The sequence below is a fragment of the Manis javanica genome, chromosome 1 (genome assembly GCF_040802235.1).
Source record: "Manis javanica isolate MJ-LG chromosome 1, MJ_LKY, whole genome shotgun sequence".
Classification (NCBI taxonomy): domain Eukaryota; kingdom Metazoa; phylum Chordata; class Mammalia; order Pholidota; family Manidae; genus Manis; species Manis javanica.
Window position 1 is genome coordinate 227,278,243 of NC_133156.1, and position 25,907 is coordinate 227,304,149.

General features: G+C 55.5%; 1 protein-coding gene across 1 annotated transcript; it reads left to right on the forward strand.

Annotated features, from left to right (window-relative positions):
- Positions 1–25,907, forward strand: HS1BP3 (HCLS1 binding protein 3). The gene is made up of 7 exons (XM_037026466.2): positions 1–152; positions 1,981–2,146; positions 5,700–5,907; positions 7,316–7,529; positions 19,465–19,622; positions 20,952–21,090; positions 24,501–25,907. The coding sequence occupies exons 1-7, from the start codon at positions 121–123 to the stop codon at positions 24,757–24,759; spliced, it is 1,176 nt and encodes a 391-aa protein (XP_036882361.1). The 5' UTR covers positions 1–120; the 3' UTR covers positions 24,760–25,907.

The window sequence follows — 25,907 nt, forward strand, 5'->3', positions numbered from 1 at the left end:
GGCCACTAGGGGGCGGGCAGGGGCCGCAGCCGGGGCGGGCCGTGCGCGCGGGGCGGGACGCGGCGACGCCAGCGCCTGCGGATCCCGTGACCGACCGCCCCGCCCGTGGCCGCCGCGGCCATGCAGACCCCGGCGGTGCTCGTCACCTCCAGGTGAGCTAGACCCCCGCGCCCGGCGCTGCGTCTCCCACAGCGCGGAATCCGGGTGCGCGCGCGCCACGTCCCGCCGCGCCCCAGGCTGAGCAGCAGACGGAAGCAGCCGGCCGGTGCGTCCGCGGCGTCCGGCCGGCCCCCCAAGCGCCCTGCAGAAGAGGGGGCCGGCTTCGAGCGCCCCGTTTTACAGATGGGGAAGACTGAGTCCGCTAGAGGATGCTGAACTCACCCAAGACTAACCCAACAGCCAGTGAAAGGCCTGGAGTGCTGGTCCCGCGCAGGCGGGCAGAGAGGGGGGCTCTCTTCTCCCCTTTCCTGCCAACCTGCATTCATTGCTTTTGGAAATCCAGTTAGACATGCATCTTCTCGGTGCTCAATGCGCCAGGCCCGGTACAGGGCACTGGGGACGGGGTTGCCCTGCAGGAGACAGGGATAAACGTAGACCTGCGGGGCCCTGATGCCAGGAGGGGTAGTAAGTTCGAGTTGCCATGGGAACACAGTGCAGGGGCTAACTCAGGCTTCTGGGAGGGGGTGAATGAAGTCAGCTACTGCAGGAAGAGCGGGAAGTTACCAGGTGAAGGGGAGAGAAGAGGTGGCAGCTGCTCCAGGAGGTAGGCAGCTCAGTAGAAGTTACAGCAAAGGCCTCAGAGGCAGAGGATACCGTGTGGGCCCACCCTGATCCAGACCTGGGGGACCCCGTGCAAGACGGATCCTGGAAAGGTTGGGATGGATGTGGTTTTACCCTTTGCCCCTTTGTAATATATATAATGTGACTCATTTCAGGTATTTTCAGGAACTCCAGCCTTGTTCCCCTACACAAAATCTTGGACTAAGATGCCAATTTATTACACAAACGAGTGTGTTACCCAGCCCAACTGTTACTTTTTCCAGCTGCACTCTGAACTTCCGGGTGACTTCACGTCTAGAAAAATGTGATTCCTTAAGTAAACCGTGATGTGAGAACCTGCTCTGCCTGGTACTGTGAGGTCGCAGGGCATATCTTCACTGGCAGAAGTTTTCCCTAGTGCCACATAAATCATGTCTTTCTCAGCCTCAGTTTCCTTTTCTGCAAAAAGGAGATTCGAGATTGACAGATATGAGCAGGCAGAGCAGCAGATACTCATCTTAGCCACATGCAGACCAGTGAGGGTGTGACTTTGGTGCCAGGTGCTTCGGAAGCAGGGGTTGGCTTCCCTCACCCCCACCCAGACAGGGTTGGTCATACAATCAGTATATTTGTGCAGCATTTACAGATTCTCCGAGAGCTGTAATGTTTCCCAGAGTATTCTCTCACATCCTGGTCTAGCCGCCCACTGGGTGCTTGGAGGGCCCTGGTTAGTGAGGGCCCAGACCCAGTGCCCTTTCCACCGTGCCGCAGCAGGGCAGGCACTATGTGGCTCTGCTGCCCTCCTGCGAGCACATGAGGAGAGTCCCTCCAGATTCTTGGTAGGGTTCATTCCTGCATTGTGAGCACAGAGAGGGTGCTTGCCTTGGTGGGAATAGAGTCCCTGAGATGCCACAAGGCGGGCAGAGCTCATGCACCAAGTTTGTGGACTCCATTGACCTGTTTGTGATTTCTTGCGAGCCCTTGTCTTCTCTGCTGTCACTTGTTTTCCAGCTTTTGGGAGCAACCCCAAAGTAGGGCCTAGGCTCGGGAAACCAGGCTTTATGAGGGGCTGGTGTGTGGTGGGGCAGGTGGCCTGGAGCAGCGTCCATGGAGGGCAGCAAGCAGAGAAGCCTCTCACACAGGCCCGCTGTCCCGCCTGTGTTTGCTCAATAGGCCTGCTGCCTTGAACTGAGCTTCGTTTGCTTTCTTTCCCTTTGGCAGGCGAGTTCAGAATGTGCACACGGGCCTCGACCTGACTGTGCCCCAGCACCAGGAGGTGCGGGGCAAGATGATGTCGGGCCACGTGGAGTACCAGATCCTGGTGGTCACCCGGATGGCTGCGTTCAAGTCAGCCAAACACAGGCCTGAGGATGTCGTCCAGTTCTTGGTGAGCTGGGGGCTCAGCCAGGATGCTCCTGAGGGTGCTCAGGGCCCAGGGGTGCAGGTGGGCTGACACACGTGCCACCAGGGTGGGAGTAGCTTCAGGAAGTGAGCACTTCTTAGCAGGCACTTGCTTAGGGCCTGGGAGTGCCAGAGCATGTCGGCGGTAAGAACACGAGAGCAAATCAGATGATGCTGACAGTCTGTTGGGGGACAGATGCAAGTGGTGGCAGGAACATGCAGGGGAATGTGGGAGTGTAGAGAAGTGGCACCTCACCCACCCTGGAGAAGTGGTTCCAGAAGACTCCTCGGCAGAGATGAGGACTGGGCTGTGTTTTAAAGAGCAGGTAGAGCCCTGCAGCAGAAGAGCAGTATTCCAGGCAGGGAGCACCACCTAAGCAAAGGCAGGAAGCCGTCGTGCAGGGAGCTGTGAGCAGCTGAGCATCATCCTGGGTGAAGTAGGAGAGGACGAGGATGAGGACAGGCAGGGTCCAGGTCCTAGAGGGGGTGCAGGGAGCCCAGCTCATCTCGCAGCCAAGGATGGGTTTTAAGTAGGGGCTGGCATGGTCCCATTTGCCTCTCGCTGGCCCATCTGATTGGAGAGTGGCGTTGGATCAGGAGGAACCAGACAGCTGTCAGTTAAGAGGCTAAGGCAGGAATACCCCAGGTGAGGGTGGGGAGCAGGCCAGCCATAGTTGGTGTAGAAGGGAGGGAGAGGGTTAAATATTTCTAAGGTGACAGGCCTGTGATTTGCTCACTCATATTGTTCCCACCGACTGCAAGAAAGAGCAGCAGTGCAGAGGTGTGTCTAAGGGGAGCGTGTCAAATGTGACGGGTCTTCCCAACAGAGCAGGACAGGGTCAGACCTAAGAGGCAGGTATGGGAGGCTCAACTTGGAGGTGAGGTTGAAAGTCCAGGAGTGCATGTAGTTTCCCAGAAAATGAATGTGGAAGAGTCAGAGGGAAGGGCTTTAGGAGGAAACTCTGGGGGTGCAAGCAGCTCAGGGATGGGCAGGGGAGCCAGGGGAAGGCAAGGGGGCATCATGGAGTCACAGAAGCTAAAGGAGACTCTTTTTTTAAAAGGTACAATGAGCAAGAGTCCTGTGATGTAGACAGGAGCAACCAACTGTGCATGTGCACATGGTTAGTTGTGAATCTCCTAGTAGCCAAGACAAAAAGAGAAACAGTGAATTACTTAGCTCAAGTGACCATTAGAAGAGACACTAAATTCTAAGAGATAAAAATTTGTGGTACAGATCTTCCCATAACTGACATTCACCACATGGAAAGCATCTAAAAGAATGTGGTGTTTGTCATTTGCTTCTTAAATTGACTCCTGGAAGACCCAAGGTGGAATGTTATGTGGTGGTTCTGGGTCTGCTTTGCTCTCCGGGATGGTTTGCAGCTCATGTGATCTGACTCGGCCCAGGGTGGAGCTAAGGGGTGGGAGCAGAGAATATCTGAGATCAGTGTCCCTGGGCATGACAGAGAAGCAGCATTCTGGGAGTCCTTGAACGCCCATGCCAGCTTGCTCGGTCTTTGCAAAGACCCATATGAAGGTATGTGTGAGGATTCCTTAACCTTCCACGCACCACCACAGTGCCACTTTTTTCTGACCAACAACATCCTGTGGGCACGTGTGTGTATGCACAGGTGCCCATACAGGCAAGAGCTTCTCAGCATTTCTGTCCCCCTGAGAGGGCAAAGGAGAATGCATTTGCTCCCCACGAGTTCTTCGTGTATAGTCCAAAGCCTGATATGTCTTTGAGGTTTCATGATTTAGCTAAAAAAAGGAGGGGGGACACGTTTTGCATTCTCTTAAAACATGTGTTTTAATATAAAAATGCATGTAATTTTTTATATTAAAGTGAAACCAGCCTCCAGAAAGGGGCACTGGATTTGCTTTCCATTTGGCAGACACCATATGTACTAGCAAGCACCCACTGAGGTTGAGGACATGGGACAGTGACACTGTGTGCCTAGCACAGGAGCACTCTAGGTCAACAGGAGTTCTCACCCTCTGCACTCAGTGCCTCTCTCTTCACCTTCTTTGCATGCTGTGCATGTAGCTACCTGGGAAGCCCTAGCTTTTGAACACTGATGGACGTGGGTCTTAGATGGGTGGCACCCCTGACTTAAAACTCCCCAGCCTGGAGACGGGTGGTTCCCAGAATCCCATCCTGGTGGGTCTGAGGGCTGAGCCCACATGGAACAGTCAGGCCAGCAGAGGGCGCTCAATCCCTAGGGTCAGGGTTTTCAGGATTGGGCCCACTCCCTGCCGGGCTAGACTCATCCTGTTCTCAGAACACAGGGCTGGAGCCTGCGTCACTTTTGTGAAATGACCCTTTTACTTTCCTGGAGGGCTGTTCTCAGGAGCCACACTCTTGTGTCAACAACTGCAAAATGCAGTCAGTCCCCTGTTCCAGATGACTCCCTATCAGGGGGCTGTTTTTCTGAAGTCCCCTGGTGCCTCAGGCCCCTGCTGGCATCTAGAACCCTCACAGGCTGGGGGTTCTGGTGGCAGGGCTGGTTAGCCAGGTCTCCCCGTGTTTGCCTCCAGACACCCCGCAGCCCGTCTGCCCACTAGCATTTTGGGGGTGTGCTGCGGGCATCCTTCCACTCCCTGGCCTCGGAGTAGAAGTGAGGATATCCCTGTCCGTAGGCTCGATGCCCCCACAGAGGAGCTGGGGAGACAGGCCCGGCATGCAGGGAGAGCACAGTATGTGGCACAGAGCAGTCCCCGTGTTGGGAGGTACAGACCACAGCAGTGATGCCCCACACAAAACCTGGAGCTTCGTGGGGCTGAGGCCATGGTGGGGCATCCCATTCAGAGCAAACTGCATCTAGCAGGAGCTAGGTAAGTGAGGGAGTGAGCCCGTAGCTGCAGTAGGAGTTCTGGGGAGAGGCTGAGAAGAGGTGGCTGTTGACTTCCAACTGTCCAGGAAGCTGGGTGCTGCCCCACTGTGGCTCAGATGGCCTGGGACCACCTCCTAGCGGCCCCTAGGATCCCTGGCCTGCTTCCCTGAGGTCCCCATGTGCAGTGGGGTCTTGGCTGACTGCAGGGCTGAGAAGCCAACTTTGCAGTATCTGGTTCTGCACCACCTGAGCACTGTAAGGACTTCCCCCCGGACGGCTGCTGCCGTTTCATGGGGGAATGATCCCGAGATCTATGCTGAGAAAAGGCGACTCGTGTTGTTGCAGAAAGATGGCCAGATAGTGAGGTCACCCTGCTAATGCCCTGCAGGCCCAGAAGGGAGGCACTGGGCCTCTGTGTTCACCTGCAGGCCAGGCTGGGGCCCCTGGGTCGCGTGTGTCTTCCTGGACCTGTGCAGCACCCCAGATCCACCATGATGGCCGCTTTCCTTTGGGGCCCTGGGACTTTGATAACTGAGCCTCACACTGACTGGGAAGGTCAGGAATGGAGCTGGAGGGAGGCTCACCCAAGGCCCTCATCCTGTGGCAGCAGGTCCCAGGAGGACACTCTGAACGGCCGCCTCTGGCATGTCTGGTTGGGGTGAGGGAGGCCCACTCACCTTCCACTCTTCACTCCCCTCATTCCAGGTCTCCAAGAAGTACAGCGAGATTGAGGAGTTCTACCAGAAACTGAGCAGTTGTTACCCGGCAGCCAGCCTTCCCCCGCTCCCCAGGAAGGTCCTGTTTGTTGGGGAGTCCGACATCCGGGAAAGGAGAGCTGTGTTCGATGAGATCCTGCGCTGCATCTCGAAGGATGCTGAGTTGGCGGGCAGCCCAGAGCTGCTAGAATTCCTAGGTACCCAAAGCTCCATCCCGAATCCCTGAATTCTTCCCTGGCCCCGAACTAGGCCTGGCTGCCCTGGCTCAGCCAGAGTGGGCGCCGCAGCTGCCTCCTGCAGCCCAGAAGCTTCCGCTACACTGTGAGGCAGGCCGGCAGGCAGGCCTTAATGCTCTCCTGGCCGAGATGGTGGGCAGATGGAGACCTGACCCCCAAGGACTGACTGCCTGGGTCCCAGATGGGGCATACACAGGGGCTTTCTCATAGTCCAGCCCCACCTCTGCATCTCCTGGCCAGTCCCATCCACACCTTTGCCTCCTGCCCCTTCTATTACTGAGAAGCAGGATGGGGTGATTTGACTTCGCTAACCTCTCTCTGCCTCAGTTTCCTCATCTGTAACAGGGAAGTATAAATAGGATCTCATGTGGGATTTCTGCAATATTTAAATGAACCAATACCTGTAAATTGTTTATACACGGTGCTTATTACATAAAATTGAAGAGTCATGAGATTTTCATCAGTATTGCCACACTTGTCCTGGTAAAATAAAGCATAAGATAATATAATGCAACCTGTCCATTATCACTTAGTTTTACACATCACAGTAATACACCTTACATCAGTACATGTGTATTGCACACACCAGGTAGTTTTTACCTAAGGGTGATATTTTTTTAAAAGTGACTGCTATCAAAGATAAACTACTTAATAACTATTGGGATAGTGATGAACAAGTAGTCTCAAGCCATGCTTCTCAAATCATTTGCAGGGAAGGACCAGCTTTTTTATCCCCAATCTTTTGCAGATAGATACTTTCACAAATAGAGAATTGACTATTTGGGTGTTGGAATAATGCCAAGCTGGTATGGAAGTTTCTGGATGCTTGCTCTCTTTCTGTACTTGCATCATCATGGACACCCATCTGTGGACAATGCTTTGAGAAGGACTCATGTAGCCAGTTTGTATTGGAGCCATCACAGTTTGTTCTGGAATCTTCCCTGTGCTCCCAGCACTCATCAAGCTCATAGTCTAATTGCCCAGACCCTCAGAGTAGGCCCTCATCCATTGTTGGGTTGGCAGAGCTCCCTGACATGCCCCACAAGGTACACTGGCTGGTTTCTCCCTCTGTTAACCCCTGGACGTGCTCATCCATCCCTGTGGTACCAACAGGCCCTGCACCACAGCCATTCAGGAACCTTGGCCTGTCTTGCTCTAAGGCTCCCACCTATAACCACTCCCCTGCAGGCCTCACTGGTGCCCGTCAGTCCTTGGGAGGCTGCAGAGGGCACTTGGAGCCCAAGACCCACCATCCTGGGTCCAGGACGCTACAGGAAGCTCCAGCCACAGGTGTTGGCACAGGGGCCTGGCAGCACTACCTCATCACTTCATGGTGGGGCTACAGTGACCTCCTCCGTCTCCCTCACAGGTACCAGATCCGTGGGGGCTGCAGACCTCAGCAGCAGAGAAGTCTCTGTCCTGGATGCACACAGCCAGGCAGGGGACGGCGGGGAGGCTTTCGACTTCTTCGAGCAGCAGGACCGAGCAGAGGGTGAGGGTCTGCCCCTCCCAGGCCTGAAGGCCGAGGATGCAGAGAGGTCCTCAGAGGAGGAGGAGGCACTGGACCCTCTGGGCATCATGCGGTAGGTTTCCCCGTTCTCGGTAGGGCCGCCTCCTGGCTTGCTTCAGGCTCTCCTTCCCTCCTGGGAGTGTGAGGACGCCTGTCTCCCTGGGTCATCGCCCCCACCCGTGGCCTCACATGCTTGGGGAACCAGCTCCCAGCTCTGTCTCTGGCTCTGTCTCTGTCTCTTGACATCGCCATGTCTCTGGGCTGGGCTCAGGTATCACCTGGGGCTCCCTGGTCACAGGGAGACCCTTGCCCCCAGCTCTGCACCAAGGTCTGACAGGGCTGTCCTCTACCCCTGACAGTTAAGCAACCTTGACTGTCTAAACCTGGTAGTCTAGCTCAGAAGGCCTGGATTCTCTGTCCAGCTCATCACTGATAGTCTGCAACCTGCAGCGTGTGGCTAGAACTCCCTAGGCTGTACTTAACTGTCCTTAAAGCGGGGGTATTGACCTCGGCCCTGCTTCCCCATAAGGTGGTTGTAAGACTTCCCTGAATCACATGGGTGGAGGGGCCTGGTGACCCATAAGGTGCTGACTGTATGTTTTGCAAGGACATAGAGTAAACCCCGGGATCCTTTAGCCAGTGGACTGTGTCTCCTTTACATGCACACACACGCACACACATGTACACTGACTGGAGAAGGACAGGCAAGCCAGCCATGGCCTTGGTGGTTCCTGGTGTCCTGAGTCTGTCGCCTCCTTGTTTCTTCTCCTTTCCTGGATCTTTGAATGCCCTCAGCCAATCAGTGAGTAGCTCCTGAGTCCCCACGGGGCGGGCCGCCCTGTGCTGGGGGGAGAGGTCTGCAGGCTAGAGGAGACAAGAGAGCCAGACGTTTCCCAAGGCCCCTGGGATGGGCCCAGACTGAGGTGCTTGGGCAGGACCTCCCGACCAGAAGGGGATGAGGGAGAAGCAGACAGACTCAGCCACCCCAGGGCCCTCACTTCTTGGCCTACATGTGCATAAACAAGGTGGGAACTAATGTTTGTGAGCACCTGCTGCATACTGGGCGTTGTGTTTCCACATTGTGTAATGTGTCTCATTCACACCATACCCTGCAAGCAGCTATTATTATCCCATTTTACAGATTTAAAAAACTGAAGCCTGCAGAGGCCAAGTGCCTTGCCCAAGGTCATGCAGCTGGTAAATGAGGTCAGGATCCTGGGCTTGAACCCTGGCACTGCCATTTTCCAGCCATGTGTCCCAGGTAGTTTACCCCTTTTTTTCAGTTTTCTGCAGTGAAAATAGGATGATAGCACTTACCATTTGGGGTTCTTGTGAAGACCGAGTTAATATAAATGTCAGTCAGCCCTTAGCTTCTGTGGGCTCATCTCTCTGCCCCAGTCCCTGTGCAGAATCAGAGCACAGACCCGGCGTGACATTCTCTCTCCCCTGATGAGGGCATCCTAGACATTGACTGAGGTTCAGTCCGTAGGTGAAGGAGACCTGCCTTCCGGGTCCTATTCCAGGAGTTAGAGCCGATTAGGAATCAGGCAGGGGTAAGTGCAGCCTAAACACCATGAATAATGTGGTCATGAATGCCCTGCCCACTCTCCACAGCCTTCCTTCCTCTCCTGGTGGACGTGTGACCGTGGGCACCCGGTGAGGAGACAGGGCTGCAGGGTTGCTGAGAGCGCAGCTTAGAGGGGATGAGGAGCCAGAGTCAGGAAAGATCCCAGGTGTTCAGGGAGATGGGGGACCCAAGCCAGAGGCCCTGCAGCACCTCGGCGCCCAGGAATTGGGGCCCTCCCACTCGTCCACATCCGGCCTTGTCGTGGACAGGGGTCAACAGCCCTATGGAGTGGCAGTAAGGTTATGTCAGGAGAGTTTGGAATAGCTACTCCTTATCAGCCTTGCACAACCCGCAGGCCCTTCTTGGGGTTTATTTTGTTTAAGTATAAGGCTTTGTTTGAACTCACGCTCTGTTGTTCTGGGTAACCACATGTAGTGCCAAACTGAGATGGACTTGGGTGGTTCATGCCAGCCTTTGGCCAATGGACATGCTTAGCAAAGCGGCTCCTTTTTTGGGTAGGAAAATGCTCTTTGGGTTGGCAAGGGCTGCCTTGCTTTTCCTACTGAACTCCAGTAGCACATTGTCAGTGGGTGTCAGCCGTCCAGCCATCTGGGGACCACCTGCCCCACAGCGCCGACCCCTGCTCTTCTCTCCACGGTCTTCATTCCTGAACCCTAGGAAAGCTTAGCACCTAAAAGCAATCCCAGTTATGACCTTCTGCCAGTATTTCTTTTAATGACCATTGTCAGGACTGTTGCCTCCATCAGAAATAACAACACCTAACATTTTTTGAGATCCTTATTACATGCCAGGAACTGATTAGCATTTACATGAACAAATCTTTTCTATTCTATTTCACTTTTTTAAAAAGGTCATGATGTACCAGACTGCTTTCAGCATCCAGTACTGGCGTCCAGCCCGTTGTGTGTATGAGGAAGCTAAAGTCTGGAGTCAGGTAGCTTATCCAAGTTCATGCAGCCTTAAATGGCAGAGCCAAGACTTGATGCCACTTCCTTGCCCTGCCCCTCGATTCCAGTCTTTCAGCAGTCGGGAGGTGAGCAGGGCCCTAGAGTTATCCCCCTTTCACAGATGGGGACAGTAGAGCGGGGACTTGGCCAGAGGCTTGTGTGTGACAGAACCCTGCCTTGAAATCGGTTTCCTGGGGCCTCTCCCAGGATGGCGGGTGCCCGGGTGAGTCTGTTGACTTCTTGCACTGCACTGCCCACCCGCCCTTCGGTGCAGAACATAATGTTCTTCGCAGGCAGCGTTGCTTTGCCATCTTTTCTCCGTTTCTCTGCCTTGTGCCCAGTTTTTCTGAGGCAGCTCCCTGCATTGCCAGCAGCGTGCTGCACCCCACCCCACCGCAACCAGCGCCCACCTGGGCCGGGCTTTCCCCAGCAGCCACGTTTCCAGGAGCTGGGCGCCCGTCCTTCCTGTCCTGGCCCCAGCGGGGCGCTGTTGCTCCGCTGCAGAGCGGCTGGAAGGGGTGGCGCCGCCAGCACAAAGCCTTGAGCAGCCGCGGGCCTGGGTTTTCTTTGTCTGTTAGACCTGTTTTCCATTAAGGCAAAGACGAGTTCCTACACCGTTAGAAAGTGCTGAAAGACAGACAGAGCCCTCACCCGGCCCTTCCCGACAGCCGCGCTCCTACCTGCCGGGTTTCTGTGCGGCCGTCCCCGTGCCATCCACGTGACTGCAGACACAGCGCACAGGCTCTTTGTGCTCTGCTTTTTCAGAGAGTGTCCTCTCATGATCACTTTCCAAGTGCTGCGGAGTTTTCGTATTTAACTTTTCTATTTTAGAGGCTTCACAGTTCTAAGATGAAGTTCTACCATAATAGTCTGCCTTCTGCTGAAAATACTCCACTAGAAACTTTTTTAATTGTAATTTGAATAATATACGATTAGTATAAGAAAATTGAAAGCACCGTTCAAAGGCCTTTCCCCGAGAAGGCATATACATTTCAGATATTTACATTTTATTACCCAAATGGGAGAGTGTTATGTGCACCATTTCATAATCTGCTATTATTCAATATATGTACTGGATCTTTCCAGATCAATAGGCTTATGCATTCGTAGCTCTGTGCTAGTTCACTGGGTCCATGTGCTGTAAGTGGCATTGCCAGACCCCTGCTTGGGGACATTATGGTGTTTTCTGTAGGTTTTTGCTGTTACAGGCAATGAGGAACTTTTCCATGTATGCAGCATATATTCTATCGAGCTCCCCCCCCACCCCGGACACCTGCCCTCGAGCGGGTCCTGGAAGCTTCTGCTGGGAGCCTTGGTTGTGCCACTCCAGTGCAGTGTTCCTTAGGGATGTAACACCCCTCTGGTGGGAAGGCCTTTCCAGACCCTGCACATCATTAAGGCCCGCTGCCTCCAACATCTTCCTCCAGTGCCCAGGGAGCGCCCCCTTGCAGATCCCAGGTCCCTGAGGGCCCTCAGCTTCCCAGGGCACAGTCTGGTTCCTGTAGGAGCATGCCCTCCTGCACTGCTGGCCTTCCCGCTCTTCCCACCAGCACCCAGGACCCTGTGTCATGGCCTTAAGTGGTAAAGCCGGACCTCTCTTTGGAATGCAGATCATATATTTGTCGAAATTACTTATGAAACTTTGTTTAATCTTCCATAAAATAACCACACATGTGTTTAAAAGTAAAAATAATATTTTACTCTGTATTTGAATTAAATTGCTGCTCTGAGATGATTCTGTGGTTTTGAAAGCCTCCAGCACACTGTCATCAGTTGCCCCCCAGTTTGCTAACCAAAGATTTATTTTACCCCCAGCTTTATTGAGATGTATTTGATGTGTAACATTGTATAAGTTTAAGGTGTATAACATAATGATTTACTATACGTATATATTATGAAATAATTACCACAATAAGGTTACTTAACATCTCCATCACCTTACAAAACTACTCCTTCCAAGACTTAAAAAGTGACTGTCCTCCAAGGCGGGCGGTGGAGAGGAGCTCTGTGGGAACAGCATGGCCTCTGCCCCCTCTCATAAGATGCCTTGGGAGCTGCTTCTCCTTAAATGCCTCTTGCTAAACAGTGCTACTGTCATCCTGGGCTTGGAGCCCCTGCCTAGGGTAGCAGAGCCCACGAGGGATTTCTGCACCCCCCCCTGGAGCTTGTTATAGACATGCAGATTCTCAGGCCTTGGTGGGGCCCAGGAACATGGGCTTTCCTGAGCTCTTGCGATTCATAGGCAAATTAGTGTTTGAGGAGCCCCTGAGATGGAACCTGGTGAAAGTCCTAAAGCTGGCAGGGCGGACAGCAGCCCCGCAGCTCCGCAGCCAGGGGGCCTGGGAGAGCAGCCCCAGGGGTCCTTCCAGTTAGTCTCAGCCCCAGCGCTACTTCAGTCTCTCATTTCCCTTTCGTGTCCTCTGCCGGAGGGCACTTCCTGATTGTTACTGGGGCCATGGGCCGAGGCAGGCCTGCCGTACCCTGTACTTGCAGACAGCATTGAGCCGTGGCCAGGCCTGGGACCAGGAGGCACAGTGACCGCCACCCTCAGCTACACCCCAGAGCTGTCCCAGCGATCACAGCCAGCAGCTGCCGTTAAGGCGACCACAATGTCACGGTGTGCTGGACCAGCTGTATTTCCCCATCCACATTAATGCACAGAGTCTGGCCTGAATGACTGACAATTGGGAACAGCAGATAAGTGCTTTCCACTTTTTTAATTCACTAGCAAATCTTTGGTTCAAGAGAAATCTCATGTAGAATTCCAGTATGTAAAACATCAGACTGCTGTAGAATTGGCCCCAATGGGACAGGAATAGAGACTGCATCTGTGTGCCCTCAGCCTCACCCCACCTCTCAGGCAGCTTGGCAGAAGGGCAGGGTCCCTTAGGGCATAGTTTGAAAGCCACTGGGAAGCTGGAAACCCCACCATGTGTGGTCACCGAGCAGAGTTAGAGGCAGACAGTCCCACATTCAAATCCCAGCTCTGCCGCTTAGCAGCTAATGGGTACCAGGTGAGTTGTTGAGCTTCTCCAAGCCTAAGTTTCTCTCTTTGTAAATTAGACATAAAGTCCAGGCCCAACAAATGTGAGGAAAAAATGAGATAAAGCACAGATTTTCTTTGTACAGTGTCATCACTATTTCAGATTTACTGTTCTGAAGAAGCCCTTGGGTGTTTAAAAAGCAGTTGAAATGGAAAAGGCAACTTTTCCTTTTCCTGTTGTTATGCAAAAAAGAAGCAGGTGTGCTGTGCACACAAGGGCCTTACCTCCTGGCCAGATGCACCAGCTCACCTGCCCAACGTGCTGTGAGCCAGTTTTGTCCGGAGGTGACAGGGTTGCCTCCTGCGGCTTCTGTCCTGGCAGGAAGAGGTTTGCTTGGCTGTCCTTGATGAGATTAAATGATTGCTTAACTTCCTGGGGGATGGCATCTTGGGAGGTCATGTCTGCCATTCCCCTGTCTCAGGCTGCCCAGGCTTCCTGCAGCAGCCCCCAAGTCAGAACATTCTTAGAATGACAGAGCCTTTGAAATATAAGGGATTAGAGGTCAAATCCAGTGCCTTCATGGTTACAATTCAGGGACCTTCCCCAGATCACCAGTCAGGGGCACCATCTGAGCTAGTGTTCTGGTCTCTGGAGTATTAGCCCAGGACTCTTCCTGTTACCCCCAGACTGAGAGCACCCCCAGCTCCAGGGTGCCACCTCAGCCCTCATCAGTTTGATCCGCATGCTGGATGATGTAGGTGGTGGGTATCCTCCACTGCAGGGGCTGCTGGTGGCCCACTGGTCATGTCAGCATTCAGAGTGTCTTCGAGGGTGTGGGAATAAACAAGGACCACCCAGATGAGAACAAGCAAAGGCAGTTTATTCAGAGCTGGCCGTAGCAAGGGAGGGTGCAGCCCCCATGACCTCCATTTTGCAGAGACACAGAGGCAGTCCGGGGAGTGACAAAGAGTTCTAATGGGCAAACAGGCCAGGTGTGCCCCAGGTGGAGGCTGCTGGCGTGGCCAAGCTGGAGGGTGCCAACTGGAAGTGGGTATCCTGCCTGCCTCGTGATTGGTTGAGGGGGCATGTTTGGCTGTCTGTGGCTGGGCCTATTAAGTAGGAAGCAAAGGTAAGATCAGGGATGCTGGCATTTACCAGTCAAGTCCTGCCCGTTGGGACCATGGCTGCAGAGGTGGTGGTTTGGCTTCCTGAGCTGGTTGCTGCAATGGTGGGTTTAGATTCTGGGTTACACATGGTCTGGCCATTGCCTGTTTGTGTACTCAGTCCTCAGGGCCATTGGGGTGTGGGGAGGGGTGGGTACTTGCCTTTGAGCAGTGGGTGGCAGAGCCCCTACAGCCTGCCTGGCCTGGTGTCATGGTGGTGGGTGAGGGGCTGCGCTTGGTCCCAGTGCAGAGAGGGAGAAATCTCGCCATGCACAGCAGAGAACAGAGCCCGAGGGTCACTGAGGTCCTGGTTCCTTACGGGTAGGGCTTGGTGGCCTGCATAGTCAGGCTGTGGCTGCTGAGAAATAGATCCTTGAGTATGACTCTGGGACCACAGCAAATGATGGGTGTCTACCAGGCGGGTTCTACTTTTTAAGGCCCAGAATGAAGTCTTTTGGATCAAAACACAATGTGAGCCTAGGTGTCATGAAGCAGCACCTGTGAGCACAGGCCTCTGTTTGGGCCAGCACTGACCTGCATGCAGGCTCCACTCTGCAGCTTCCAGAGCATTCCTTATTCCATCTTAACAGATAAGGAAACAGCCCCAGAGAAATGAAATGACTGGCCCGGGGTCAGACATGGGAAAAACATGCTGCTCCAGTGCCCCTCCCTCGGGAGGGCCCAGAATCTCCCCCCGCCCATCGGGTTGCCGCCCAGACTTCCGCTCACTCTCCTCCTCTCGGCATGTGCCAGCTGCCCGTTTCTGCTCAGCCCGACACACGGACCTTCCCTGAAGTCGCACAACTCTGGCGATTGGGTCACTGGAGAAGCCCTGTGGCCTGGCGCTACGGCAAGTAACATGTCCTGGAGTGAATTTCACAAGTTCAATTATTTGCACTCTGAGAATTTTCTCTAATTGAAAGAAAAAGCTGAATTTAAGATTTAAAAATGTAAAACACTTTATTTAGAAGCAGAAAAATTTTATAATTGGAAAGGAGGTTGATTTCCATATTTAGCTATGTATCACCCTGGCTTTGAAGGTACCAGTCATGTTGTCTGTGAGTCTGGCCTTTGGAAGGATCCATTATCTTCTGATTGGTCTGGGAGATGCCCCTGCAACTCAAGTAACTCAGGTCCTGGACAGCTGGTGCCCACCAGTGGTCTTCCACGGGGTGCAGGAATATCCAGGAACATGAACACAAGCCCCCTGGGTGGCTGGAGGGAGGATGCTGTCATATGTCAATCACTGTCATAGAACAGCCAGAGTCTCATAGAGCAAGGCCACTGCGTGGCTGTCAGGGCTGTCAGAGCTGTCGGATGGGCCGCTGTCTCCTGTCAGGCACACACAGCAGAAAAGCTGATGTCTGTCCACTCATACACGTGGGTGCTGCAGGAACATGCTCCCACATGCCTGCACCCATCCAGGAAGCCCCCCACCTGCCTTAGGCAATCTAGGCTGTGCCGGGACCCTCACAAGCTTAGGGCCCTGCCTTCCTCAACAAGAAGTCTGGGACTGCAGTTCCATCCATTGCCAACCTCTCTATCTGATGCTCAGTCGCCTCACCCCTGGTGACAGAGCATACCTGTACCAGCCTCCTTTGGTGAGAGGAGAAAAGAGGCATCGTGAGAGTGACGGGCTTTGTCTCGAGTCAGCACGGAGGGTGGGCTGGTGGGGTGCTCAGCAGAGCTGGCCTGTGTGTCCTGCAGACAGCTGGGTGGGCACTGATGGCAGCATGGGACACCAGGGCCACAGCCCCGGTGTGCAGCCTGAGTCTGCTCACAGGACCTGTGAGGGAGGGGAAGAAATAGGGCTCGGAGACTCACCCATGAAACGCCCGTCCCCGTGCCCAAGGTCAGAAGGCTGGTGGCGTCCTAGGCAGCCCTTCTGCCCAGTGCTCACAACGACAGTCCAAATGTTAAATAAGTGCTTTTTCTCCTGATGTCCTCCCTGACCTGTCTCCCTCACACGGCAGCTGCTCTCCCAGTTCAGGCCCCAGATTTCTCCTTGGACCCGTGAGCAGAGCTGCATGGGGGACCCAGTTCCTGGTCAGGCCTAAGGCGCACACACACAGACCCTCACAGAATGAGGCCTCTGGTTCCTCTGCCTGCGTCGCCCCTAAGCCCTTCACCCACCTAGGCTGCTGAGCGCCTCTGCATCGCCTCTGAGGGCTCCGTGCTCTGGCTGTCCCGGAGTTACTGCCGTGTGTGGTCATGAGCGGTTTACGTGTACGTGACTCTGCTCGGCGGGGAGCCTGTGGGCGCTGTGGCAGGTCTTACTCATCTCTGCCCTCATCATCCAGCTCAGGTTCTTGCACAAGGGAGGTGCCCCATGAGTGCTGGGCCACGGAAGGCTCCCAGAGGGAGTGGATGGGCTGCCCCCAGAATGGCTGCAGGGCGGACGTGAGAGCAGATGAGATGACCAGTGTGTCTGGAGGAAGGGGGGCTTCCTAAGTGTGGGTGTCTGTCTTGGAGAATGCTGGGGACCCTTCTATCTTCACTCCCCTTCTCTCCTCCCTGGGGCAGTAGGCAGAAATAAATCTGAGTAAGAGATGTACTCCCCCGCTCTCTGTCCATCCATTTGTCTGTCTGTCCTCCCTTTGTTCCTTCCACCATCTACCCACCTACCCCACTAGCCAGCCACACGTGCAGCCTTTCACCGTTCCGGTATTTCTGGAATGTCTGCTCTGAACCAGGCACACTGCTGGGCCCCAGAGACTGAACCGTGGGGGCCGGGCAGGACAGGACCCAGGGGCTGTCAGGGAGGGTCTGGGGGACAGGATGGCCCCTGGTGGGATGGGGAGAGTACAGATGGTCCTGACAGGGTAGCCCCGTGTGCCACAGAGTCACTTTATTTCAATTCAAGACAACAAAAGATCAGAAATGTCTCTGGGGAGGAAAATGACATTCATCCAATTTGAGAGGAAACATCACGTAGCAGGGAAGTCGGGCCTGATCTCTGCTCTCAGAACCAGAAGTAGTTGTAAGAGAGGAAGTCACTGAAACTCTGCCTGGCTTCTCCAGACATAATTAATCACGTCTGTCCTCGCTCATTTCCTTTGTTCTTCAGACAGTTCCTTCTCTCCTTGCCTCTTCTGATTTCTGGTCCCTGTGAAGCCTCTCGCCCCTCGGCCCCAGTTTGCTGGGGAGGGTGTGAGTTTGCTCTCCCAAGGGGCTGTTTCGGGGCCCACCAGGTTCTCAGTGGGGTGACCCTGCGGGCAGTGGCTATGGGGAGTGGCAAGGCCTCGGCTCTGCCTTCCCTGGGACCTGCAGCCCTGGACAGCAGGCGTAAGGGTGGGGGTCCCCCCCTCCCTGCTGCAGTCCCCTCCGGGCCCAGGAGCAGGACCAAGCGGGGTGGCTGTGAGGGGTAACTGAGGGAAAGATGGGGCGGAACCCAGAGCTGACTGGTCACCACACTCCTCAGGGACTCAGACAGCTTCCTGGGCCGACCCTGGGGTTCTCGGGAGGTCTTGGGTGGGGCATCTCTGCTGGCCTTCTAGAGGGGCATAGTGTCTCTTGAGTACCCGCTTCCCAGCAGTCATAACAGCTGATCTGGCTCTCCCTGATTCATGGACCCAAAAGGGGAAGACATTGCCATCAGAGCTGGCCACCTGAGTCCTCAGGGTGTGTGGGAGGCATGGCTGAAGTTTCTGGAAAGCACTTGTTGTTAGGTTGGAGAAGCCCGGCTCCTTTCACCTTACCTGGTACCGCAGGCAGTGCCTAGTATGGCTCCCAAACAGGCATGTCCGTGGCCTGTGATGTGAGCCTGTCTGGTTTGTGCCCAGGATGGAGAAAGAGTGGGGACCAGGGCATGTGGGCCTTCCTGGCACAGCCCCGCCCCCGAGTCTGCTCTCCTTCTCTACCTCAGAACGAGCCACTTTCTCCCAAAGAGCAGCAGAGATTGATCCTGTGGTCCCCACCCCATCCTTCTCTCCCTCGTGCTCCGGGTGGGAGCAGAGGACCGAGGGCGTGACTGCCCCGCGTTCTCGTCATAGCCCTCTCTGCCTGCTCTGCGCCTTGGGCGTACAGCCCGCTTCTCTGAACCACCCAGCCTCTCAGAGATGCTCCTGCCAGGGCTTCGGCCCTGAGTGCAGAGGTGGCCCCAGCCTGTGTGTGGCCTTCTGGCAGGTGCATTCTTTGCCTCTGTAGCTTCTCCCCGTCTCAGCTGGGAGCCTGAGGTTCCACCAGAAATCTAAATCCAACACCCAGGGCCATCCTACGGCTCTTTGTATCTGCTACTGATTAATCTGTACCACTCTTCAGGGCAGGACCAGCCCCTTGGTGCCGTCTTGCCACATAGTGTTGCCAACATGCGCTTCGATGGTGACCTCAGTCCAGTGGAACTGCACCCCATGCAGGCGGGCACGCTGGAAATCCTGGTTCCAGTAAAAAACATACTGCTTTTAGAAACCTTAAAATGGCTGGTTTAGGTATCCACAGCAGGGGTTGGACCACCTTGTTAAAATAAAATAAAGGTTGTTTATTTATTGGTGGTATAATTCAAGAATCACATATGGATCTTCAGCATTCGGTTCTGTGAATGTTGACACGCATGCCGTGTAACTGCCTCCACCCCAGGTCAGGAAATGAGGTGCCCCTGTGGCCCAGAAGCTTCTCTTGTGCCCTCTCCCAGTTTCCTTCAGCAGCATCTGGCTCAGAGCAGGACCTCGGCCAGTCAGTGAAGGAGACGTAAAGGGACCTTAGAGGTGACAGAGCCGCTGGGGCTCTGTGTAGCCAAGGGGGTTTCCTGAAGGAGCTGGGGTTTGCTCAGTGGGACTGAAGTGTTTTCTAGAATGTGGAGGTTGTACCTCTCAAGGGAAGCGGGGATACATGTGGGGAAACAAGGGTGCATTTACCGAGGCTGTTTTCTGCTCTCTCCCGGGTCCACACCCTGAGGTTTTTGGCCTCAGGCCGCATCCACCCACATTTCCTACTGGTTGTCAAGTGACTGAATCTGGCACCTGGGTGCCCTGAGGCAGCCCCCACTGCCTCCAGAAGGAGAGCAGGTTTCTGTGGCCTGTGGCCATGCAGGCAGGCCTGAGTCCAGGTGGCCCTTCAGAGCCAGGAGTTGTCCAGCCATCAGCTGTGTAGGTCAAACACCCACCTGCTCCCCCTGCGCATCCATCCCCACAGCGGTGGCTTCCCGGATGTGCGCTCGGCTGCTCCCAGCACCAGGGTCTCACTGCCTCCATGGTCAGGTCCCTGGAAAGTTCCTTCTTGACACAAGCTCAAGCTCACCTGGCCTGGAGGGTCTGACCAGGCCACCTGGGCCGGCTGGTGGCGCTCTCATGAGGAGTCCTAACCTTGAATTTTATCTGTGATTCTCCAGCTCCAAGAAGCCTAAGAAGCACCCAGAAGTGGCTGTGAAGCCCAGACCCTCACCCCGGCTCACCCTCTTTGACGAGGAGGTGGACCCTGATGAGGGGCTCTTTGGCCCAGGCAGGAAGCTCTCCCAGAACTTCGCAGAAGACGTGCCCCCCAAGGACTGTAAGTCAAGCGCCAGGGTATCCCCTTGGCCCTCCCTGTCCCCTCAGTGACCCGCTGGCTGAGGACCTGTCTTACTTGAGCAGAATGGAAGTCTTCCTTGTGTCCTGTTTTGACATGACACAGACTCAGTTTATGGAAATTTTCTGCTAAAAGAAATCTGGTCTCGCACTGGTGTCCCCATAGCCTGGAGCATTCCTGGGCCATATGTTCATTCCAGGCATCGCAACGGAGAGGAGGGTGGTTTTCTTTGTTGCTTTAAGAAGTGTGGATTATGAGCAGCGTACAAGTGTCTTTGTTATACCAGTGGCCAGATGTGAGCACCAGCTGGAAAATGGATGCTGGCCCCCCCGGGCATGCGGTGATTCTGTACAATTTGGATCATAACAAGAGGTTTTCTGTTGCCCACACAGACCCCCGGGTAGCATTGGGAAGGGAAAGCTGAGCAGCCTTGGGACCTCGTTGCTCGTCCCTGGCTCTGACCTTACTCACCCACCCAGGTCCTTATCTAGGTTCACCCACTAGTCCCTCCAGCACCCGGCGAGCACCCCCCAAGGGCCGGGCTCCGTGCTGGACCTGAGAACCACTGATGAGTAGGACCCAGCCCCGGCCTCGGGGCCCCCTGTGGAAGGTGGGACACCTGACAGCTGCAGGACGGCCTGAGCCTGTAAGAGCGGTCAGTGCCTGTGGGGACCCCAGGGTGAGGCTCCGCCTGAGCTGTGTCCCTGAGGTCTCAGGAGTTTGCTAGGCCAGTAGAGGAAGTGTTTTCCAGGTGAGGAGCAGTGACCACCTTTCCCGAAGGGCAGCATTGAGCAGGCGAGACAGGGAGAGGGTGGCAAGTAGACCTGGCTCCTTGAAGGTGGGGTCTGCGGTCAGAATGGCGTCAGCTTCTCCACTGCAGCCCCGTAGGCAGCTGCCCCTGGCTGGTGGTTGGCTCTAGGTGACCAATTGTTAAAAGGCTGGGGTGCAGCCAGGGGATCCAGCTGGATCCAGTCATGGGGAGCCTGGCACAGTGAGCTGAAGGGGCTGTTTCCTCCTGAGGCAGTGGGAAGGCCTCCAGGACTAGACCCCAGGAGTGGTGTCCTCAGCTGACTCTGGCCCAGCCCGGAGGGAGGGGGACGTGGGGCTAGGCAGACAGGTGCGCCAGGCCTTGGGCACATGTCCCCCACCCTCCTCGCCCCATTCCTCTTGTTCTCTGCACTCTGCCCTGTCCCTTGCTCACTCTCTCCTGGCTGGGCCAGGATGCCAGGCCAGGCCGTCTCCACCCTACCCCCCGGGCAGCTGAGGACGGGCCAGGACGTCCTGACCACTCTGCTGCTGCCTCCTCCGCAGCCCTGAAGTTGTTTGATGATCCTGACCTCGGCGGGGCTGTCTCCCTGGGTGACCCCTTACTACTGCCAGCCGCCAGCTGTGAGAGTGGAGGGCCCTCATCCCGCCCAGGCCACATGGAGGCCGACGAGAAACTGTTCAGGTACCACCTGTCCCCGGCAGTTCTTCACCAACTCTGAGAGTGGCCTAGACGGAGCCTGGGACCCCGAGTGGGAGCATTTCACCAGCTTTGGCCTCCAAGGGAAGGGAATCCTGGCCGGTCACAGGCAGGAGCCAGTAACAGGGATTGGGGGACCGGGGGGATGGTCAGTGGCCCAGGGCAACTCAACAAGGTCCGGAAAGGGAGAACTTCATGCATATGTCTTTTTTCTTTTCCTTTTCAAACTTATATTTAATAGTTTGCATAAAGAATAGCTAATTTGTGCAATTGCAAGAGCAAGTGTAACTGGCATAAACAGGTTAGGGACAAATAAAACTGATGCTTGGTAGCATGCAGCTCACCCAGAAGGAGCAAAGCACAAATATGCTAGGCCCGGCCAGTCCTGGCAAGGTCGCATGGGCAGGCTTTACAGAGGGGAGAGCAAGGCTTAATCTGTTACGTGGAAGTGGATTAGTGTGTGCAGAACCGTAGCTACTACTTGCAGAGAGCTTGCTGTGTGTCAGCCAGTCTGCTGGACTCTCTCCGCATGACCTTATTTCATCCTCACACCAGCACCCACCATGCAGATGCCCTTATCCTGAAAAAGGAGTGTGAGAGAGGTAATTAGCCCCAAACCACAGCTCCCAGGTGACAGAGCAGGGATTGGAACCCAGTCTGTCTGCCTGCTTCCTGTCCTGCCCACACCTTCCAGGACCCTCTATGCATGTGGAGGAGGAGAGGCTGGGAGACCTGCCTCCTGCTCTGGGACAGCAGCTGGCTCTCCCCAGGCTTCTGTGTTCCCTTCCCTTTGCAGTGGCCACAGCCCCCAGAATGCAGCTGTGCTGGATGACTTGCAGGAATCCGAGCTGGCTCTTTGCAGGAACAGTTACAAGGTGCCAAGGCGGGCTGTCCTGGCAGGCTGTCATCTGCACCCTTGTTAGCAGTCATGGCTTATTAGACAGCCCCCTAAGTGCCCACCAAGCTGGAGTCACAGTGATGGTTTCCTGTCTTTACATCTCCCCACGGCCCCTGACATCTGTTCACCGTCATTCTGTGTCCTTGCCTCTGACATCCCAGCAGGCTGGGAGAAGCCAGGATTGTTGTTGTATCATTAGCAGGGGGGCTGAGACACAGGAAAGCATACTAGAGTCAGTCATGGGGAATGGCAGGGCCTCCAGGGGTCACCCTGAACCAAGACAGCTACCCTCTCTTCGAAGGCCTGGCTTGATAGTCCCTCCAGGTCTAGAGTAGAAGGATGCCTTTGCTCACTTCTCTGCTATCTAGGAGGCTCTGAATTCTCCCTTCAGGGTTTGCACCCTGTCACAGGAGGTCAACCCAGGAAGCAGGCAGAGCAACCCAGAGTTCCTTCAGCAGCTGCTGATACCTGGCAGACAGCCCCTCCAGGGGAGGGTTACACTGGGCACCTTCATGCCCATGAAGGCCTCTACATGGCCCTGCTCATGTTGGAGCTATATCCCATTTACCGATGAGGAGGCGGAGTGGCCTGAGGCCACTGATGAAGGGCTATTTGGACAAGGAATCCAACCACCTTCTGCCCACAGCGCAGTGCTTCTAACCCTGCTGGCTAATGCCGCTGTTCCCATTTTGTGGATGAGAAAACCTACTCTTGAAGAGGTCAAGAGGCCTGAGCAAGGCCCCCCAGGTCTTCTGCCTGCAGCGCCTGTATCCTCCTTCTCCATCCCCAGTGTGGCTGAATGAAGTGTATTGAGATTCCTTTAGGCCCACGGAAGCTCTCAGCCCAGGTGTGGGCAGCACCTGCCTGTCTGGATAGCTCTGCTGGCCACTGGCTTAGGAAGCCTGGAAAGGGCCAGGAACCCCTCTTTAGGAATTCCAAAATTGGCCCCTGGGCTTCAGTGGAGATTTTTTGTGTAACTCTGCCAAAGCCCCTAGCATACTGCTATCAAACCCTTACCTCCAGCCCTGGGTCTCCTGCTGTCTCCTAGTTCCAGACCTGACTGGCCAATGCACAGCTTCTCCAGGCAGGCAGGAGAGAGGCTGCTGTGGCCCTGGAAATGTGATCTGGGGGTATCATTCCTGATCCCCACTCAGGGCCAAGAAAGCACTCTTGCCCGCCACCTGCCCAGGTGGGGGCAGGCGTGGAAGCACCAGCTGGGTCATTCTTTCATAGCATCTTACAGAAACGAGCAGTCCTGAAGTGGCGTCTTCCAGCCCCTCACAGATGGGGAAACTGAGGCCCATTGAGGGAAAGGACCCTGTTGCTTTGAAACTATTCTTGCTCTGGGTCTTATTTGAATCACTGCATCCTAGCTGAGACTGTCCTATGTGAGGACAAGAGAAGTGGAGAAGCAGGCATCCTGAAGCCCGGCCCAGGGGAGAAGCCCTGAGGATGCAGGTGTGTGGGAGGCCACCCCAGGGCCCTGGGAGAAGCTCCTGCCTCGGAAAGGCCAGAGGGGCCTGGGCTGGGTCCTCAGAGGCAACAGGTCCAACAGTGTCACCTGGCAGGTGTGACTGAAGGGGCTCTGTGGGGCCTGCAGCCTCAGCACAAAGAGAGACCCTTGACCTTGGAGAAACCCCAACCTGTAGCTGAGAATGGGCCTCCATGCATTGGTGCCTCAGGAAAGCAAACACGCCAGAGACCAGCCATTCTTGGGCCAAGTCCCGCTTCTCCACAAGCTAGTTGGGGGCCAAGTGAGGCCCTTTATCGCTCAGCTTTCCTACCTGTAAATCACCAGGCACTGTTTTGTGATGACTGTGTGAGTCAATGAATGTGGAAATGCAGGGCCATAGGTATTCAGCACAACGGAAGGTCGGTGGGCGGTAGGATGGATCAAGTGGGTCTTTTGTTGTGCATATGGTCCCCAGGAGTTGAGTTCCTCCACCCAAGCCAGCAGCAGGAGCTCCCTCAGGCAAAGAGGGCAGAGCCGGCTGTGGCCTGCCTTTCTTACTGCCATTTGGTCCCTGGGGCTGGTCCTGGGTGACCGTCACACTGCTGCAGGCTTTGGTCCCACCCGCTGATAGGCCATAGGGTCCAGGGCCGTGGTGGACTCCTGGTGGCCGAGGCTGGCTGCAGCCCTCAGTGGGCTCTGTCTGCACCCATGTGGCCCATAGTGGGGTGCAGTGGGTGGCCAGACCCCACCCCACAACAGTCAGAGTCCCTCGTTTATTCTTTCTCTGGCTGGACTCTGTCTAGATGGAAGCCCATATTCTGAAGTCAAATGTCCTGGTTCCAACTCAGGCAGGTCGCTCAGCCTCCCGGGACTTCAGCATCCTCACCTGCAGGAGATTCGGCCATACTCCACAGAGGGTTTTGGGGATGTAATATGATGGGGGCAGGATGGTGGAAGGGCCAGGGTGGGGGGGCTGGACCCCGTCCCATGTGGGGGTGTTGTTGCCCGGGGCCTGGCTCAGGGCTTCTATCTCTGGTTCCCTAGGGTAGAAGAGGACTTGGACCAGATCCTGAACCTGGGGGCTGAGCGCAAACCCCAGCCCCAGCCTAAGCCCAAGCCTCCAGTGGCAACCAAGCCATCATTACCCAGAAAGCCAGCTGTTCCCCCCAGAGCAGGCCCATCTGAGGCTGAGGCCGGGCAGTGGAAGCAGCAGAAGCAGATCCAAGCCATGAACGAGACGGACATCTTGCAGTATATCCAGGATCACGACACACCTGCCCAGGCCACCCCCAGCCTTTTCTGACCCTCCCAACCCCGTGCTGGCCCTGAGCTGGCAGGCCCTTTCCTTGGAGGGGTATTGGTGAGGTGGGGGCTTTGCTCTGTGGGACCAGGACCTCTGTTCTCAGGGGAGGGAGGGTGCCAGACCAGGTCATAGGAACCCTGTACTGCCGTGTCCCTTTTCTCCTGCCGGTGGAGTCCTGCAGCTCTGCAGGGGTCAGAGAGTGCGGTCATCACAGGACTCGGAGCCTGGATTGTCCAGCATGTGGGCATGGAGAGGAGAGCGTGTGGGGAGCCTTGCTAACCAGGAGCCCAGCCCCCAGGATGGAGGGAGACTAGGGGTGCCCAGGGAGGCTCCAGCCAGGGCAGGAAAACCGTGCCCCCTGGCTCTGCCAGCCCAGCATAGGAGGGACAGTCTGGCCGCCCCGGGGTGGAGGTGGGGGTCCAGTGTCTCTAAGCAGCATGGCTTTTGGGGGCCTCCGGGCTCTGAGCGGGTCCTCCAGGAGAGGAGTGCTAAGTGGGTGACTAGGAAAGTCCAGCTGGGCAGGGTGTCCCTGGGCTGCCTCTGGTTAGCAGGTGCTAGGTGGGGTACTTCCCTGGGTGCCCAGCTTGAGGGGGATGTCAGGCCCAGCCCTGCCTCTTTGGGGTATGGATGACCTGACAAAGCCCCAGTCTTCCTCGTCCTTTTCCCAGGGAGGGCCTGAGGCCTGACCAGACCATGGCCTCCTTGGGCCTGCTTGGGCCAGTGTCTGCCACTGCAGCTCTGAACAAGGTCATGGCCCCCTGGGAGCTCTGCTCTGGCCCACAGCCTGGGGAGACCCCCTGCTCACAGCAGCCTCGGCAGCAGGCTCTGGCTACTGCTTCGAGGGCCCGTCTGTCCAGTGGCCGATGCTGCCAGGCCCTCCGTGTCTTCCAGGTCTGGCCTTTCCCACCAGCCTTTCACCCGTGGAAGCTGCCTTGCCAGGGAGGAGCCCTGTGCCAGGGCAGAACCAGTGCCTTAGACTCCTCCTGGAACCCCTGTGCCCTGGCACATGGGTCTGGGCTTGGCGCAGTCCTCAAGAAATTCTCAGTGAATGAATGATGTTTAATGGAGCCAACAATATGTCTTTTTTAAATATGTTCTTCATGTTCAGAACTAGTTTGTAATAAAACATGAGTTTTTAATGAAATGCA

Excerpts from the sequence above, each read along its gene's own strand:
- HS1BP3 (XM_037026466.2), top strand. The coding sequence starts at position 121 with ATGCAGACCCCGGCGGTGCTCGTCACCTCCAG. Across the intron at positions 2,147-5,699 it reads AGGATGTCGTCCAGTTCTTG|GTCTCCAAGAAGTACAGCGA; the intron begins GTGAGCTGGGGG and ends CCCTCATTCCAG. Across the intron at positions 21,091-24,500 it reads GCCGACGAGAAACTGTTCAG|GGTAGAAGAGGACTTGGACC; the intron begins GTACCACCTGTC and ends CTGGTTCCCTAG.